The 19,911-nt window shown below is 42.5% G+C and overlaps 1 protein-coding gene across 1 annotated transcript; it reads right to left on the bottom strand.

The window, feature by feature from the left end:
- Positions 1 to 15,230: 15,230 nt before the first annotated feature.
- Positions 15,231 to 16,013, bottom strand: LOC109239094 (agamous-like MADS-box protein AGL80). The gene is made up of 2 exons (XM_019405619.1): positions 15,492 to 16,013; positions 15,231 to 15,410 (listed from the first exon to the last, which is right to left on the bottom strand). The coding sequence occupies exons 1-2, from the start codon at positions 16,011 to 16,013 to the stop codon at positions 15,231 to 15,233; spliced, it is 702 nt and encodes a 233-aa protein (XP_019261164.1).
- Between the last annotated feature and the right edge of the window lie 3,898 nt (positions 16,014 to 19,911).

Below are 19,911 nucleotides of genomic sequence, written 5' to 3' on the forward strand. Positions count from 1 at the left end.
TTGAAAATCCATTTAGAACCCAATGTTTTGTTACCTGGAGGAAGATCAACCAGTTCCCAGGTATGGTTGCTCAATATGGATTTTATTTCACTATTGACAGCTTCTTTCCAATATTGTGCTTCTGAGGAAGACATTGCTTCCTTGAAGGTACGAGGCTCATTTTCTAGTAGGAAAGTCAGAAAATCTGGACCGAATGAAGTAGATGTCTGTGATGACCCAAAGAGTCATCACCTCTTTTCTCTTTCATTCTCTGCTTCCGAAGCCTTAAATCCTCATTTTTACTTGCCTCGATTTGCGTGCACAGTCCAGGCGCGTAGCCAGAAAGCTTAAATATGAATTCTGTGTAAAAATTTATGAATTTTGATATTAATATGATTAAAGTTAACTTTGGTCAACATTTTGGGTAAACGGACCCGGACCCATGATTTGACGGTCCCGGAGGGTCCGTAGAAAAATATGGGACTCGGGCGTATGCCCGGAATCGAAATCCGAGATCCCGAGCCCGAGAAATGAATTTTAAAAGAAATTATTTTTCTGAAATTTATATGGAAATTTGAAATGAAAATGGATTAGAAAGCGTTGGTATCGGGCCCGTATTTTGGTTCCGGCACCCGGTACAGGTCTTATATGTGGTTTAAGCGCTTCCTGTGAAATTTGGTCGAAATAGGACGTCGTTTGGCGTGTTTCGGACCTAAATATCTAAGATTTAAGGTTTATGAAGTTAGAATGAAAGTTGATGATTTTGGGGTTTGATTCATTGATTATGATGTTATTTTGGCGATTTGATCGCTCGGTTAAGTTCATATGAGGTTGTTGAGTTAGTGTGTGTGATTAGTTAGGAGCACCGAGGGCTCGGGAGTGATTCGGAGGTGGTTCGGGGTGTTTTAAACTTAGGAAAAAGGATCAGATTTTGCTGCGTTGGAACCGAAATCGAGGGGTAAAGCTATACTAGAGGCTTGAGTTTAGTTTGGAGCATTCGAGGTAAGTGTTTGATCTAACTTTGGCTTGAGGGAATAGGATTAGAGTATTATTTGCTAATTGCTAAATGTTGAGTACTGTGTATAGGTATGGTGACGAGTACCTATACACCGGTGTCTAGCATGACCGTGGGTCTTTATTTTTGCTTAATTGGGATTCTGTAGTGACTCTTGCTTGTTAATTGATGGTTTCTATATGATATGAAGAGAATGAGAAGGAAATATGATATGTAAACTCTTGGGAGCGTTGGCTCGATTTTTGACTTGATTAGAAAGTAAGAAATGAACGTAAGAGAAAGAGATGTGATTATTCCCTTGCCGGGACGTGTAAGTTATTGTTGTTGCCCCCTTGCCGGGATTTAACTGCTTAATCGTATTCTCCCTTGCCGGGAAACCACTTATATATTAAGAAATGGGATCGTGTGGCACGCCGACCAGTTATATATTATGAAATGGGATCGTGTGGCACGCCGACCACTTATATATTATGAAACGGGATCGTGTGGCACGCCGACCACTTATATAGATTATGAGATCTGATGTAGTTTCGTGTTTACTTCTGATAAGTTGTTTTCATCTGTATTTCCCCTAAGCATGTCCCCTCCCCGTCTTAATTGGAATTTTCTGCTGTTATTTCGTTGCACTTGTATATAGATATATATCTGCACAGGTTATTTTTGGTAGGTCCTGTCTAGCCTCGTCACTACTTCGCCGGGGTTAGGCCAGGTACTTACCAGCACATGCGGTCGGTTGTGCTGATGCTACACTCTGTGCATCTTTTTGCACAGATCCAGGAGCAGCTTTTGGGCCTCAGCAGTAGGATTTGATCGGGAGCTGACTTCAGTCCAGGGACTCTCGAGGTATCCTAGCTGACGTCCGCAGGCCGGAGACCCTTCTATGTTATTAGTTTGTTTTCCTTGTACCGGGACAAACATTGATGTACTTCTATTCAGACTTGTTTTTAGCACTCTTTAGTAGTTCGTGAGTTAGTGACACCGGATCTGGGTAGAGTTGTATTTAAACTTCCGTATTTGGTTCTCAGTTATATATGTTTTTAAGACTTCCGCTTTTATTTAAATGACTCATTTTATTTATATCGTTAAGATGTTATCAGAAAATGTTTTAATACTTGGCTTGCCTAGCTCCAACAGTAGGCGCCATCACGACTCCCGATGGTGGAAGATTCGGGTCGTGACAAGTTGGTATCAGAGCTCTAGGTTACATAGATCTCGCTATTCACGGACAAACTTGGTAGAGTCTGAGGGATCAGTACGGAGACGTCTGTATTTATCCCCCAGAGGCTACGGAGTTAGGAAAAATCTCACTTTTGTTCTTTCTTGTCGTGCGATTCTGTTTCTCAATACTGATTGTCTTTCTACTCTGTTCTTTCGCAGATGGCAAGAACACGTGCTTCCTCTTCTACCACGCAGCAGCCCGAGCCCCCAGCAGCAGTTCCTACGAGGGGCAGAGGGCGAGGCCGAGGCTGAGGCAGGGGCAGAGCTCAGCCCCGAGCAGCAGTCCCAGAGGTGGAGCCTCATACTGATTATGATGAGGAGGTTCCAGCCCCAGCAGCTCCAGTGGGCCCAGCTCAGGTCCCAGAGGGGTTCATAGCCACCTCAGTTCTTCAGGACGCTCTGGTCAGATTGGTAGGCTTTGTGGAGAGCGTCACTAGAGCGGTTTTGCTACCAGTAGTACCGGCCACTTCTCAGGCTGGAGGAGGAGTTCAGACTCCTGCTACACGTACTCCGGAGCAGGTAGCTCCCCAGGCTCAGGTTCCAGTGGTTCAGCCAGTTGTGGCAGTTCAGCGGGGTATTGTGACTCAGACCGGCGATGGAGCGGCTATGTCCACAGATACGTTATAGAGACTGGATAGGTTCACCAAGCTCTTCACCACTACATTCAGCAGTGCTTCTTCAGAGGACCCCCAGGATTTCTTGTATAGCTGCCATGAGGTTCTTCGGACTATGGGTATTGTGGAGACCAATGAGGTCGACTTTGCCACTTTTCGTCTAGCAGGATCCGCCAAGACTTGGTGGAGAGACTATTGCTTATCCAGACCAGCAGGGTCGCCATCATTGACTTGGGACCAGTTTGCAGAGTTGTTTTTGGAGAAGTTTCTCCCAGTTACTCAGCGAGATGCTCTTCGCTGGCAGTTCGAGCGCCTCCAGCGGGGCTCTATGACAGTCACTCAGTATGAGACTCGGTTCATTGATCTAGCATGCCATGCTATTATTATACTCCCCACCGAGAGAGAGAGGGTGCGGAGGTTTATTGATGGGTTGATTCAACCGATCCGTCTCCAGATGGCTATGGGAGCTGGTAGTGAGATTTCTTTTCAGGAGGTGGCCAATGCGGCCCGTAGAGTTGAGATGGATCTTGCACGGTGGTCATGGGTCAGATAAGAGGCCCCGTCATGCAGGTAGATTCAGTGGTACCTCGTCTGGAGGTGGGGATTCTTATGGTAGAGGCCATCCTCCGAGGCCCTTTCAGTCAGCCCTACAGGCCTCACATGGTACTTCAGGTGGTCGTGGCTCTCAGCCACAGTCTTCTGACCAGCAGCTTTTCAGTTCACCATCAGCACCTATTAGCGCCCCACCACTCTGTTATTCTCAGCAGCCGAGGACTTGTTACACGTGTGGCGACACGAGACATATTGCCAGGTATTGCCTTCGAGCTTCTGACAACTCTCAGCAGCAGGGTCCTCGTCCTATGATTCAGGCATCAGGTGATCCACAGGCTGCCCAGCCAGCTAGAGGCGGGGGTAGAGGCCATAGAGGTGGAGGTAGAGATCATAGAGGTGGAGCTTGGACTGCCATAGGTAGAGGCCAGCCAGCAGCCGATCGTCCCAAAGACATGACTCAAGGAAGTGGGGCCCAGCCCCGGTGTTATACTCTTCCAGCCAGGCCAGAGGCTGAGTCTTCAGATGCAGTTGTTACAGGTACTATTCTGGTCTGTGATAGGGATGCTTCAGTGCTATTTGACCCTGGGTCTACGTATTCATATGTGTCGTCCTATTTTGCACCCTACCTGACTATGCCTAGCGATGCCTTGGGTATTCCTGTTTATGTATCTACACCGGTGGGTGATTCTATAGTGGTCGACCGAGTTCATCGTTCCTGTGTGGTAGTATTTGAGGGTCTTGAGACCCGTGTTGATTTATTGCTCTTAGACATGGTGGATTTCGACGTCATATTAGGGATGGATTGGTTGTCCCCGTATCATGCTATCTTGGATTGTCACGCCAAGACCGTGACCTTGGCTTTGCCAGATTTGCCCCGATTGGAGTGGAGAGGGACCCCAGGTCATGCCACCCGTAGTGTTATTTCATATGTGAAGGCTCGACGCATGGTCGAGAAGGGGTGTCTAGCTTATCTGGCGTATGTTCGCGATTCCAGCACAGAGGTTCCTTCTATTGATTCTGTTCCTATTGTTCGGGAGTTCCCCGAGGTTTTTCCTACAGACCTGCCGGGTATGCCGCCCGACAGGGATATTGATTTCTGTATTGACCTGGCCCCAGGCATGCAGCCCATTTCTATTCCGCCATATCGCATGGCCTCGCCNGAGCACCTCCAGCAGGGCTCTATGACAGTCACTCAGTATGAGACTCGGTTCATTGATCTAGCACGCCATGCTATTGTTATACTCCCCACCGAGAGAGAGAGGGTGCGGAGGTTTATTGATGGGTTGATTCAGCCGATCCGTCTCCAGATGGCTATGGGAGCCGGGAGTGAGATTTCTTTTCAGGAGGCGGCCAATGCGGCCCGTAGAGTTGAGATGGCCCTTGCACGGGGAGGTGGTCATGGGTCAGATAAGAGGCCCCGTCATGCAGGTAGATTCAGTGGCACCTCGTCTGGAGGTGGAGATTCTTATGGTAGAGGCCATCCTCCGAGGCCCTTTCAGTCAGCCCTACAGGTCTCACATGGTACTTCAGGTGGTCGTGGCTCTCAGCCGCAGTCTTCTAATCAGCAGTTTTTCAGTTCGCCATCAGCACCCATCAGCGCACCACCACTCCGCTATTCTCAGCAGCCGAGGGCTTGTTACACGTGTGGCGACACGAGGCACATTGCTAGGTTTTTCCCTCGAGCTTCGGACAGCTCTCAGCAGCAGGGTCCTCGCCCTATGATTCAGGCATCAGGTGATCCGCAGACCGCCCAGCCAGCTAGAGGCGGGGGTAGAGGCCATAGAGGTGGAGGCAGGGACCATAGAGGTGGAGCTCGAACCGCCAGAGGTAGAGGCCAGCCAGCAGCCGATCGTCCCAGGGATATGGTTCAGGGAGGTGGGGCCCAGCCCGGTATTATGCTCTTCCAGCTAGGCCAGAGGCTGAGTCTTCAGATGCAGTCATTACAGGTACTATTCTGGTCTGTGATAGGGATGCTTCAGTGCTATTTGACCCTGGGTCTACGTATTCATATGTGTCGTCCTATTTTGCACCCTACCTGGTTACGCCTAGTGATGCTTTGGGTATTCCTGTTTATGTATCTACACCGGTGGGGGATTCTATAGTGGTCGACCGAGAGTATTTGAGGGTCTTGAGACCTGTGTTGATTTATTGCTCCTAGACATGGTGGATTTCGATGTTATATTAGGGATGGATTGGTTGTCTCCGTATGATGCTATCTTGGATTGTCACGCCAAGACCGTGACCTTGGCTTTACTAGATTTGCCCCGTTTGGAGTGGCGAGGGACCCCAGGTCATGCCACCCGCAGTTTTATTTCATATGTGAAAGCTCGACGTATGGTCGAGAAGGGGTGTTTGGCTTATCTGGCGTATGTTCGCGATTTCAGCGCAGAGGTCCCTTCTATTGATTCTATTCCTATTTTTCGGGAGTTCCCCGAGGTTTTCCCTTCAGACCTGCCGGGTATGCCGCCCGACAGGGATATTGATTTTTGTATTGATCTGGCTCCGGGCACTCAGCCCATTTCTATCCCGCTGTATCGCATGGCCCTGCCAGAGTTGAAGGAGTTAAAGGATCAGTTGCAGGATTTGCTGGAGAAGGGCTTCATTAGACCCAGTGTTTCTCCTTGGGGTGCGCCGGTGTTATTTGTGAAGAAAAAGGATGGTTCGATGAGGATGTACATTGATTACCGGCAATTGAACAAAGTGATGATTAAGAACAAGTATCCACTGCCGAGGATTGACGATTTGTTCGACCAGCTTCAGGGTGCAAGGGTGTTTTCAAAGATAGACTTGAGATCTGGCTACCATCAACTGAGGATTTGGGCGTCCGATGTCCCTAAGATAGCATTCCGCACTCGGTACGGGCATTATGAGTTTTTGGTCATGTCGTTTGGGTTGACCAATGCCCCAGTAGCATTCATGGAGTTGATGAACCGAGTGTTCAGGCCATAGTTGTACATGTTCGTGATAGTCTATATAGATGATATTTTGGTGTACTCCCGCAGCCAGGAGGCAGCACCTCAGAGTGGTTCTTCAGACTCTGAAGGATAACCAGTTATATGCTAAGTTCTCGAAGTGCGAGTTCTGGTTGAGTTCGGTTGCATTTATAGGTCACGTCGTATCAGCAGAGGGTTTTCAGGTGGACCCGAAGAAGATAGAGGCGGTCAAGAACTGGACTCGACCAGCATCAGCTACAGAGATTCGGAGTTTCTTAGGGTTAGCAGGCTACTATCGTCGGTTCGTGGATTTTCTTCTATTGCAGCCCCGATGACCAGATTGACCCAGAAGGGTGCCCAGTTAAGATGGTCAGATGAGTGTGAGGCGAGCTTTCAGAAGCTCAAGGCAGCTCTGACTACGGCACCGGTATTGGTTTTGCCCACAGGTTCAGGGTCTTATACAGTCTATTGTGATGCTTCCCGTATTGGGCTTGGTGCAGTATTGATGCAGGATGGCAGAGTCATAGCCTATGCTTCGAGGCAGTTGAAGATCCACGAGAATAATTATCCGGTTCATGATCTAGAGTTGGCAGCCATTGTTCATGCTTTGAAGATTTGGAGGCATTACCTGCATGGTGTGACGTGTGAGGTGTACACTGATCACAAAAGTCTTCAGTACTTGTTCAAGCAGAAGGAATTGAACTTGAGGCAGAGGAGGTGGTTGAAGTTATTGAAAGATTATGATGTTACTATTTTGTATCACCCGGGGAGAGCCAATGTGGTGGCCGCTGCATTGAGTAGGAAGTCCGCCAGCATGGGTAGCCTTGCTTATATTCCGGTCAGCCAGAGACCGCTTGCTTTGGACATTCAGGCCTTGGCCAATCGATTTGTGAGGTTGGACATTTCTGTGCCTGGTAGAGTGTTAGCTTGCACGGTCGCTCGTTCTTCATTATTGGAGCGTATCCGTGATCGGCAGTTTGATGATCCCCATTTGTGTGTCCTGAGAGACACGGTGCAGCGTGGAGGTGCCAAGAAGGTGACCTTAGATGATGATGGTGTTTTGAGATTGCAGGGGCGAGTTTGTGTGCCCAATGTCGATGGGATTCGAGAGTTGATCTTAGCGGAGGCCCATAGTTCTCGGTATTCTATTCACCCGGGCGCCGCGAAGATGTATCAGGACTTGCGGCAACATTTTTGGTGGCGTAGGATGAAGAAACATATTGTTGCATATGTGGCTCGATGTTTGAACTGTCAGCAGGTTAAGTATGAGCATCAGAGGCCTGGTGGTTTGTTTCAAAGGATTGAGCTTCTCGAGTGGAAGTGGGAGAGGATTACCATGGATTTCGTTACTAGACTTCCGTTGACTCGGAAGAGGTTCGACTCGATATGGGTTATTGTTGATAGGCTGACTAAGTCAGCGCATTTCATTCCTATAGCAGTCTCCTATTCATCCGAGAGGTTAGCTGAGATCTATATCTGGGAGATTGTTCGCCTTCATGGTGTGCCGGTATCTATCATTTCGGACCGGGGTACGCAGTTTACCTCGCGTTTCTGGGGTGCAGTTCAGCGAGAGTTGCGCACACGGGTTGAGTTGAGCACAGCGTTCCATCCTCAGACGGACGGCCAGTCCGAGAGGACTATTCAGATTTTGGAGGATATGCTCCCAGCTTGTGTTATCGACTTTGGAGGTTCGTGGGACCAGTTTTTGTCATTAGCAGAGTTCGCTTACAACAACAGCTACCAGTCCAGCATCCAGATGGCTCCATATGAGGTGTTGTATGGTAGGCGATGTCGGTCTCCAGTGGGATGGTTTGAGCCGGGAAAGGCTCGGTTATTGGGTACAGATTTAGTTCAGGAGGCCTTGGATATGGTCAAGATCATTCAGGACAGGCTTCGTTCGGCTCAGTCGCGGCAAAAGAGTTATGCGGATCGTAAGGTTCGGGATGTAGCTTTCATGGTTGGTAAGAGGGTCTTGCTCCGAGTGTCGCCTATGAAGGGCGTGATGAGATTTGGGAAGAAGGGCAAGCTTAGCCCTAGGTTCATTGGCCCATTTGAGATCCTCGAACGTGTGGGAGAGGTGGCTTACAGACTTGCCTTGCCGCCCAGCTTGTCAGACGTGCATACAGTGTTTCATGTATCCATGCTTCGGAGGTATCACGGCGATCCAGCCCACGTGTTAGATTTCAGCATTGTCCGGTTGGACAAGGATCTGTCTTATGAGGAGGAGCCGGTAGCTATTCTAGACCAGCAGGTTCGACAGTTGAGGTCGAAGAGTTTTCCTTCAGTGCGTGTCCAGTGGAGAGGTCAGCCTCCTGAGGCATCGACCTGGGAGTCCGAGTCTGATATGCGGAGCCGTTATCCTCATCTATTTCCCAACTCAGGTACTTCTTTCTTTTGTCCGTTCGAGGACGAACGGTTGTTTTAGAGATGGAGAATGTGACGACCCAAAGGGTCATTACCTATTTTCTCTTTCATTCTCTGCTTCCGAGGCCTTAAAATCTTCATTTTTACTTGCCTCGATTTGCGTGCGCAGTATAGGCGCGTAGCCAGAAAGCTTAAATATGAATTCTGTGTAAAAATTTATGAATTTTGATATTAATATGATTAAAGTTAACTTTGGTCAACATTTTGGGTAAACGGATCCGGACCCGTGATTTGACGGTCCCGGAGGGTCCGTAGAAAAATATGGGACTCGAGTGTATGTCCGGAATCGAAATCCGAGATCCCGAGCCCAAGAAATGAATTTTTAAAAGAAATTGTTTTTCTGAAATTTATATGGAAATTTGAAATGAAAATGGATTAGAAAGCATTGGTATCGGGCCCGTATTTTGGTTCCGGCGCCCGGTACAGGTCTTATATGTGGTTTAAGCGCTTCCTGTGAAATTTGGTCGAAATCGGACGTCGTTTGGCGTGTTTCGGACCTAAATATCTAAGATTTGAGGTTTATGAAGTTAGAATGAAAGTTGATGATTTTGGGGTTTGATTCATTGATTATGATGTTATTTTGGTGATTTGATTGCTCGGTTAAGTTCGTATGAGGTTGTTGAATTAGTGTGTGTGATTAGTTAGGAGCACCGAGGCCTCGGGAGTGATTCGGAGGTGGTTCGGGGTGTTTTAAACTTAGGAAAAAGGATCACATTTTGCTGCGTTGGAGCCGAAATCGAGGGGTAAAGCTATACTGGAGGCTTGAGTTGAGTTTGGAGCATTCAAGGTAAGTGTTTGATCTAACTTTGGCTTGAGGGAATAGGATTAGAGTATTATTTGCTAATTGCTAAATGTTGAGTACGGTGTATAGGTTAGGTGACGAGTACCTATACACCGGTGTCTAGCATGACCGTGGGTCTTTATTTTTGCTTAATTGGGATTCTGTAGTGAATCTTCCTTGTTAATTGATGGTTTCTATATGATATGAAGAGAATGAGAAGGAAATATGATGTGTAAACTCTTGGGAGCGTTGGCTCGATTTTTGACTTGATTAGAAAATAAGAAATGAACGTAAGAGAACGAGTGTGATTATTCCCTTGCCGGGACGTGTAAGTTATTGTTGTTGCTCCCTTGCCGGGATTTAACTGCTTAATCGTATTCTCCCTTGCCGGGAAACCACTTATATATTATGAAATGGGATCGTGTGGCACGCCGACCACTTATATATTATGAAATGGGATCGTGTGGCACGCCGACCACTTATATATATTATGAGATCTGATGTAGTTTCGTGTTTACTTCTGATAAGTTGTTTTCATCTGTATTTCCCCTAAGCATGTCCTCTCCCCGTCTTAATTGGAATTTTCTACTATTATTTCGTTGCACTTGTATATAGATATATATCTGCACAGGTTGTTTTTGGTAGGTCCTGTCTAGCCTCGTCACTACTTCGCCGGGGTTAGGCCAGGCACTTACCAGCACATGGGGTCGGTTGTGCTGATGCTACACTCTGTGCATCTTTTTGCACAGATCCAGGAGCAGCTTTTGGGCCTCAGCAGTAGGATTTGATCGGGAGCTGACTTCAGTCCAGGGACTCTCGAGGTATCCTAGCTGACGTCCGCAGGCCGGAGTCCCTTCTATGTTATTAGTTTGTTTTCCTTGTACCGGGACAAACATTGATGTACTTCTATTCAGACTTGTTTTAGCACTCTTTAGTAGTTCGTGACTTAGTGACACCGGATCTGGGTAGAGTTGTATTTAAACTTCCGCATTTGGTTCTTAGTTATCTATGTTTTTAAGACTTCCGCTTTTATTTAAATGACTCGTTTTATTTATATCGTTAAGATGTTATCAGAAAATGTTTTAATACTTGGCTTGCCTAGCTCCGACAGTAGGCGCCATCACGACTCCCGATGGTGGGAAATTCGGGTCGTGACAATGTCCGTTGACGTTTACTTCTTCTCGGATTTTCCTCATTAGGCATACCATTTATTATTTCCTCCCGAGGTCGTTTTGACTTTTGGTAGGTCAATTCACTTTCCTTTTTATACGGATAAATAGTTTCAAAGAATTCAGCATTATCTGATTCTATTATCGTATTAACGTGAATCTCAGGATTTTCTGATTTATGAACCAGAAAACGATATGCCTTGCTATTGGTTACATATCCAATAAATACACAATCAACCATTTTTGGACCTATCTTAACCCTTTTAGGTTTAGGAACGTGTACCTTAGCTAAACACCCCCACACTTTGAAGTATTTCAAGCTGGGCTTCCTTCCTTTCCATTTTTCATAAGGAATGGACTGTGTTTTACTATGAGGTACTCGGTTGATTGTTCGGTTAGCTGTAAGTATAGCTTCCCCCCACAAGTTCTGTGGTAAACCATAACTTATCAACAATGCATTCATCATCTCTTTCAACGTTCGATTCTTTCTCTCCGCAATTCCATTAGATTGTGGAGACTAAGGGGCAGTTGTTTGGTGAATAATGCCATTTTCCAAACATACTTCTTCAAAAGGAGATTCATATTCACCACCCCTATCACTTCTTATCATTTTGATTTTTTTGTTTAGTTGTGGTTCAACTTCACTCTTGTATTGCTTGAAAGCATCAATTGCCTCATCTTTACTATTAAGTAAATAAACATAGCAATATCTCGTGCTATCGTCAATAAAAGTAATAAAATACTTTTTCCCACCGCGAGATGGTGTTGACTTCATGTCGCAAATATCTGTGTGAATTAAGTCTAAAGGACTTGAATTCCTTTCAACGGACTTATAAGGATGCTTAGCATACTTTGATTCCACACATATTTGACATTTGGAATTAATGCAATCAAATTTTGGCAATACTTCTAGATTTATCATCTTTCGCAATATTTTGAAGTTGACGTGACCTAAGCGTGAATGCCATAAAGTGTTTGACTCAAGTAAGTAAGAAGAAGCATTAACTTTATTGATAGGAACTGCTATTACATTTAGCTTAAAAAGGCCCTCATTCAGGTAACCTTTTCCTACATACACATCATTCTTACTTAGTACAACACTATTAGAAACAAAAATACATTTGAATCCATTCTTGACAAGAAGTGAGGTAGACACAAGATTCTTGCGAATTTCTGGAACATGGAGAACTTGGTTTAGAGTCACAATTTTTCCCGACGTCATCTTCAATGCAATCTTGCCAACTCCTTCAATTTTGGCTGTAGACAAATTTCCCATGAAAATTGTCTCGTCGGGTCCTGCGGGGGCATAGGAAGAAAATAACTCCTTGTTAGCACAAACATGGAGGGTGACCCCAAAATCAATCCACCATTCTTTAGAATTTCCTACCAAGTTGCATTCAGATAACATGGCACACAAGTCCTCCATTTCTTCAGCATTTTCAACCATGTTAGCTTGATTCTTCTTCTTCTTATCATTCTTTGGTGCATAACAATCCACGGCCTTATGCCCAGATTTTCCACAGTTGTGGCAATTACCCTTGAATTTTTTTCTTGCTTGGGTAATTCTTTGGTCCAGAAGCCTTCTTTATCTTCTTATGTTGTGGCGCCTCCTTAACAATGTTAGCCCTTATTATTGTCGAGTTTCCACGTGACTTCTTTTCAGCATTTTTGTTGTCTTCTTCTATCTTCAAACGAACAAGCAAGTCTTCAAGTGTCATCTCCTTCCGCTTGTGTTTTAGATAGTTCTTAAAGTCCTTCCACAACGGAGGTAACTTCTCAATGAAAGCGGCGACTTGAAAGGCCTCATTTATGACCATACCTTCAATAATAAATTCATAATTAATAACAAGATAAATCTTATTAATAAAATTATTGATTCGGGTCATACCTTCAGCAAGGAGGTCATGCACAATGACTTTAATTCTTGGACTTGAGTTATGACCAACCTAGTGTCAATCATCTTGAAATCCAAAAACCTTGCAGCCACGAACTTCTTAAGTCCGGCATCCTCAGTCTTGTACTTCTTCTCAAGTGCATTCCATAACGCTTTTGAAGTTTCCATTACACTATAGACATTGTACAAGCTATCTTGCAAACAACTCAAAATGTAGTTTTTGCACAAGAAATCAGAATGTTTCCATGCTTCAGTTACAACAAATCGTTCGTCATCCGGAGTGCCTTCAGCCAGGACCGGAGGATCCTCCTTGATAAATCACTGCAAACTCAACGTAGTAAGATAGAAGAGCATCTTCATTTGCCAACGTTTGAAGTCAATAACGGAAAACTTTCCGGGTTTTTCTGCTGGTGCCATAGCATGAGCAGGAGTTGAACGGCTTGACGAGGCAGCAAAACTCGTAACAGTAGCACCCGTTCCCGCAACATTTCCATTAGTTTGGTTTTCATTCATCATTTTTCTGTAGAAACATAACTTTGTTAAATCAGTGAAGTTTTGATATCTTCAAACTGAATACCAAACCAAACATACAACACGTAACAATGGTGAAGTTTTTATATACTTCAAACCCGTACGTTTATTATTCCGGTAAAGTTTTGATATACTTTAAACCGGACAGAACAATTATTGGAGTGGAAAGCACGAAGGCTTTAGTCTCCAAACCAGTATACAAAATATAGATAACAGTTTAATATATATATATATATATATATATATTTCAACACAGAAACGTTAGATAAAATTCCTTAAGCTTGTTGTCGCTACTGTGTTAAAACACAAAATTAGAAAGAATGTTAGAAGATAAACTGGAAAAGCAGTAAACTATAAAAAATATTCCGAGTCCACAATTTGCTTGTGCGTCCTTAAGGAATTTTAAGCCCCTTACACGTTGCCAAAGTGATGGATTAAATCCTCCCAGAATGAAACGGAATAAACCTACCTGCAACAGTGGCAATACAAACTGCAGGATACCAACAAACTCAAAGAACGGAGCAAAATCACACTTACGAATTTGAGAGAGAGAGACTGCGAAGTAGAATGCAGTATTCAGAAGGAAGGAAGTTCTATAATTTTTCAGTGTCGAAAAAAGAAGCCATGCCTCAGAATTTATAGGCAATTATCGGAAGAGGTATGATGTCTGTTCAGGAAAAAGTGTCTGTTCAGGAGAAAAACAACGTTCAGCAAAGGCAGCGTGAATTTGAGTTTTAGTTAATTCCGTTAATGAACTGACTGGCATTTAATTAATTATTGAATATAATTAAATAAATTTTGTCCAAAAAATAATCTTATTGATCATTTTCCAAAGCCGAAGCTGAAGCCGAGCCAAGCGACGACGACGGCGCGAGGGTTCATTCTCTTCAACTCCTTTTAAGAGCTCTAAAAAGTGATCCTATATATATACACACAAATGTAGTTGTCCCTCACCAATGAGGGACAAAGTTCATGACAAAAGCTCACTTGATTCAAATTTTCATTTCCCTCCATTTTATTTCCCACCATTTCCCAATTCACACTCTTAGACTTTAAAGCCCAATGCTTAAAGTCTTTAAAGCCCAATGCTTTAAAGTCCAACATCTATCTTTATTAATAAGAATTCTCTTTTTTTTTTCTTCTTTATATTTGATTTTCTTATTCCCAATTATTAATAATTCTTGCAATTTATATTTGAGAAAGTGGGTCAATCCGGTTGTTGTGCCCTAAAAATATTAATTTAATTAATTTGGTCTATAAAGTTAATTTTAGGTTAAACACAATTGCCAAATAAATTTCAAAGTTTATTTTCTGATTAGAGACTATATTTAATCATGTAAAGGTAAGTGCTGCATACATTTATAATACCTTACCATATTTAATCATGTAGAATTAAAGTAATTTCTCAATTTGATGATTGAATTACAAAAGCTTAGGAAACATAAGATGGTATTGGATATTCGTATTTGTTAATTTTCTAATGGAATGGTACAATTAAAAATGATTGAATTATTACAGCATGAAAGGAGAAACACGATGCTTCGTTCTTACACTGTGTATAACAAGTTAACAGTGGTTGTATATTTATGCACATGGAATATTTTAAATTGAAATTAAGGAGGAAAATAACATAGGGAGATCATGTCTAATATATCTACTTTAAATTAACTCATAACTTCTTTCTCACTAATTTGTGAATATCAGCTAGTTGATTAATGTTGTCAACCAAATGAGTTAAAAAATGACCTTGAGCAACATTGTAGCATGTAGTCGATCTCTTTGTTGAAGAAAAATAAACTGGCCAATTTGCATTTGAAAATTCATAACTAGGTATTCATACAATTTGCATATGAAAATTTATATAACACTACTCTTCATTTGTAAAGCTAAAACTTTGAAGTGACTTTTGAACGACAATTGTTGCTATATAGAAAAAAAAAAATAAGAAACCAAAAGAAGCAAAGGTACATTAAAGAGAAATGAAACACATCAAATATCTTGATAGTTGCACAAGTATGATTTCCTGTTGGCAAAGAATATGAAGCTTCCATCATCAGGTTGCACAAATAAACTTTTTATTGTTGCTGCGCCAATACTCTGATTGTGATTAACCATATTCATTAATTCTCGGGAGGAGCCAATCGAAGTGTCAAAGGATCAACCATAGGTAACCGAAGACGTTGATATTGTACGTCAGGTGGAGCCAATCGAAGTGCCAAAGGATCATCAATAGGTAACTGAAGACGTTGATCTTGTACATTAAGTGGAGCCACTCGAAGTGATACGTGATCACTTGGTAACTGAAGAACTCAACGCTGATATTGTACATTAAGTGGAGCAACTCGAAGTGGTATGGGATCAATTGGTAACTGAAGACTAACATATGGAACATTAAGTGGAGCCACCCGAAATGGTATGTGATCAATTGGTAACCTAAGACGTTGATCTTGTAACTGGAGTCGTATTCTCCTTTCAACGGCCTTCTCTTTCGCCTTCATAGCCAAGTTGCGAACACCTATAAGTTGTCTTTTATCCAGTTCAAAGACAGTCTTTTCCCCAAGATATAACTGCTTAAATAGCTGTTCCATTTCCTTTTCTTCAGTCTTCTCCTGATCAATTTTTCTCACATTCTTCTCTATCTCATTCCTGAGGAATTGTTCATGTGTTGTCATCTTCTTAAGCCTCTCTACTAGTGGTTTATCTAGAAACCTCATCAAGAGTTGTTTAAATTTATCTCTTGATGGCCACTCAAATTCAGCATTTTTTTTATGAGGACTAAAAACAACAATACCAATTTCTACACCACATAGAATGGATAGCTCATCTGCTTTCTTAAACAAAGCTTCCATCCTTTCTTGAAGAACAACTGATCTTTTACCCTCATTGATATTCTTCCTAGCCATTCTTCAGAGAAGGCCTAAAATACACTTTCTTTTGCAACTGTGAATGTTTAGAGGTATGAAATAAAGTAAATATGGAGGCTTGGGAGGGTAGCTATATATATATATATATTTAGTCATGAGTCATGACCTACTCTTAAGACAAAGAAAATCCATCTATCATATCCAGACATGGTAACATTTAAATAAATGTACATAATTGGAAATTGTGTTCACACTTTTATTGAGGTAATAATTTGGTTGTATATGGTGAAACATAAATATTATCCCAATTTAAACTTTACAATCTCTTATGCATTTTCCATTTATGGTAGAAAAATGAAATCTGCATATTAGTTTAGTATCAAAATTTTAGTAGCGTAATAAAAATATAACCTTTTATCAGCTATATTATGAAATACAAGGTAATTGCGACACGACATCCTTTCTAGCAAAGTAATTGAATCTGGTGCTATTTAAGTAATTTCTTTAATTATATTGCTAATGTGTACTCACCATACTGTCCAACAAGTGAATGTTCCTTAAACAATGCAATTGCCAAATCAATATCAAAATTTACGTTCTGATTGGAGAATAAATTTAATCATTCAAGGGTAAGCACTACATATTTATAATAGCTTACCATATCTTATCATGCATGTAGTATATATTAAAGAATTTTCTGAAATTGATTGACAGAAGCACAAAGTATTAGAAAAGATAAGATGAGGTAAATTTCACAAATGATCATATAACTATCACTTTACCACCAAAGTCATATATAATTTTTAATACAAAAATTACAAGACTTTTACCTACTCATACAAAGGTCACAATTGCCGGAAACCTAACTTTCCGGTGCAATAATTTTGTTACTCCACATTTTCTATTTTTATTTTTGTCAAAATAAGGAACCTCCATTGGAGGTCATCGCACATTCTAGAAGACAGCAGAGAGAAGAGAGAAGGAAGAAGAGATCATGTGAAATAAAATTCTGATATATTCATTCAGATGAAGCAGTACATATATATACTCATCACTCAACTCACACGTGCACTTAACTAATTAACCTAATTGGACACGTGACTCCTAATACTCCCCCTCAAGTTGGATGGTGGTATGCATCTAACACTCCTAGCTTGGATAGCAGATAATAGGATTGATCTCCATAGAATTGAGAGGAACAGGTTGGAATTACGGATAATTAAGATCACCTAATAGGTCCAGCTCAGAATGCACAATGAAAAAAAAATTGAAAAGAAAAAAAAATTGGTTAGGAATTTTGAACTTGTGTAAATATCTAGATTAATGCTTACTCAGCTTCATACTTTAATTAGTATACTCCTGTGGCATGTGTTTATATAACTCACTGATCTCTTACAAAAAAATTCTATTATGGCATTTGAGGCATGTTCAAGAGAGTTCTAAATGAAGAACCTGGTCCATCAGTATGGGTTCATATGAAAGCTAAAGTATGCTTTCTATACTCTGCACAATTAGAAAGATTAATATTTCAATCATGAGCAGAAGTCCTATAACTGTTCAATTCCTAGAAAATTATATCTGTTAGCATTGAACCAATTCCATTTGCCTAGAACTCTAAAGCCAAAATTTTGCCTAAAATCTAGGGAAGATAAACCGATCATTCCAAATCAGAAATTTCAGGTTCATTAGACCTCTAATTGACCAATGTTAAAAAGTTGTCGTTACTTATTAAATGTGTATCTCTCTTTAAATACACATCACCTCATCTGCCATCCTAATAATTCAAAACCGTCAAAAATTCTTCTTCACCCTCACTTGCCTTCTTCTCCAAAACTCTAATTCCCAAATTCTCTCAAGAAACCAACGATCATGTCAAACCCACAAGACAATCCTGGAACTCCTCCACCACCATCTCCCTCAAATTCATCTCCACCCAGTGCATCTCCAAAACCTAGACTACGAAGGGTGAAAATGCTTGCTCGAAAGACTGTAGCATCTGGGCTCTGAGGAAGGCATTAAATGAAAGGTTGAAAGCAAGACAAGTGAAAGCAAGCCAAGCTCAAAACTCAAACTCCAGTTCTGATTATGAATCCTATCAATCCGCTACTGAGGGGGAAGGACATGGGTCTTCTGATTCTGAAAAGACTCAAGAATCCCTTTCTAAGGTAAGTTCATCTGTGACTGAAAACATAGAGACTTGGTTTGTTCTGGTTGGACCATTAGGGATGTTGAATTGCCTAAGAAAAGAAGGAGTGGAGGTAAAAAGAAATTTGAAAAAGAAAAAGAGAGAGAGGGTGTATGTGTTGAAGAGAGGGGAATTGGGAAGGGAGTAGTGCCTGCTATCTGTGGGGTTGAACATGAAAGGGTAGAAGAGAGTGGCATGAAGTCAGGGGGAAGTGGTTCTGGGGAAGCTGCAGAGGGGTTGGTTCATCTGAGCACACAAAGAGATGAACCTGTTTCATCTGCTGAAGAAACCCTGGAAGACCTACTGAAAAAGGTTGGGGCAAGCTATGACCCAAAGAAACGAAAACCTTCCACAACAAAAGCCCCAAATATTCCTAAGCCTTCCAAGAAAATAAGGGTTTCATCCCCAACACCTACTGCCTCTTCATTGCCAAAGGGTAGAGCCACAAGAAGCAGGGTGAAACAGAGTGAAGCTGAGCTACAAAGGGCTTTAGATGCAGTAAGAAAAAGGAAATGGATAAAGGGAAGGGAAAGATTGCAGAATCCTCAGAGGCTGTTGAGGAAGAGGAGATGGAACTGGTCCATCAAGAAAGGGGTACATCAGTGGAGGTTCCTACTTCCAAGCCCAAAATGCCCAAGACTTCTTCCAAGAAGTCTTCCTCTGTGTCTGAGGCTGTTGAACCTACACTAGCCAAGAGGACAAGATCTACAGTGAAAAACAAACATTCAAAAATTTCTGAAGATGATGACTGGAGTGGAGAAGAAGAAGAAGAAGAAAATGATTTTGAGAAGGAACAGGACAAGTTTGCAATGTTTGGCAAAAGAAAGATTTTAAAGGGTAGACTGCTGAAAGACCTGGTGGAACCAGGAATGGTGAGATTGATGGATGCTTTAGCTGCTCAGGGATGGAAGGACATGGTCCTTCAGATGGATGGTAGGCTAGCCAGAAATGAGCTAATTGAATTTATGGCAAATGTTGTGGTTAAGGAGGGCATTGTTAGTAGCCTGGTGAAAGGAGTCCAAGTGCAGTTTGATGCAAAGACACTGGGAGAGATCCTGGACATACCCTCTGAAGGATTTAATTACTATACAAGGCAAAGGTGGCCATGCCTGGACTCCCTCCCTACTGCTCTTGAGATCACCAGGAGGTTTTGTGATTCAGAAGATGTGAATGAAGCCAGGGCTGTGCAGAAAAGTGAAATAAGGCCTGAGCACAAGGTCTTGTTTGAATTTGTCAACAAGTGTTTATTGCCCAGACAGAAGAGAAGGCACACTGCTAATTACATGGATCTAGTTCTTATGGAGTGCCTGGAGAGAGGAAAGCAAATCAACTGGCCTGCCTTCATTATCAAGCTGCTAGACAGGGTCATAAATGGCTCCAAGGCTCATGCTACTCCATATGGCTTTATTCTAACCACAGTTCTGGACAGGCTCAATGTGCCTCTGAAGAAATGGGAATGGCCTCGAGCAAGGAACACTTTGGCATCAATACTCTTCTTGCTTGTGACTATCCATTCAATGCCATCCCAAATGAACCTGGTTCATCCCAGAAGACACCCATCAACAGCAAAGTTAGGGCTCTGGTTCAGGAATGTGCAGCCAAGGATGCTGAAATAGCTAGGCTCAAGGCTCGTGTGGTTGAAGTGGAAACTGAGAGGGATGGTCTCAGATCTGAGCTTGCCAAAGAAAAGGAGAAGAATGATGGAATTCTTCAGAACATGCTGAATCTTCTCCAAACCCAAACCTAACCCTC

This window comes from Nicotiana attenuata, unplaced genomic scaffold (assembly GCF_001879085.1).
Source record: "Nicotiana attenuata strain UT unplaced genomic scaffold, NIATTr2, whole genome shotgun sequence".
Lineage (NCBI taxonomy): Eukaryota > Viridiplantae > Streptophyta > Magnoliopsida > Solanales > Solanaceae > Nicotiana > Nicotiana attenuata.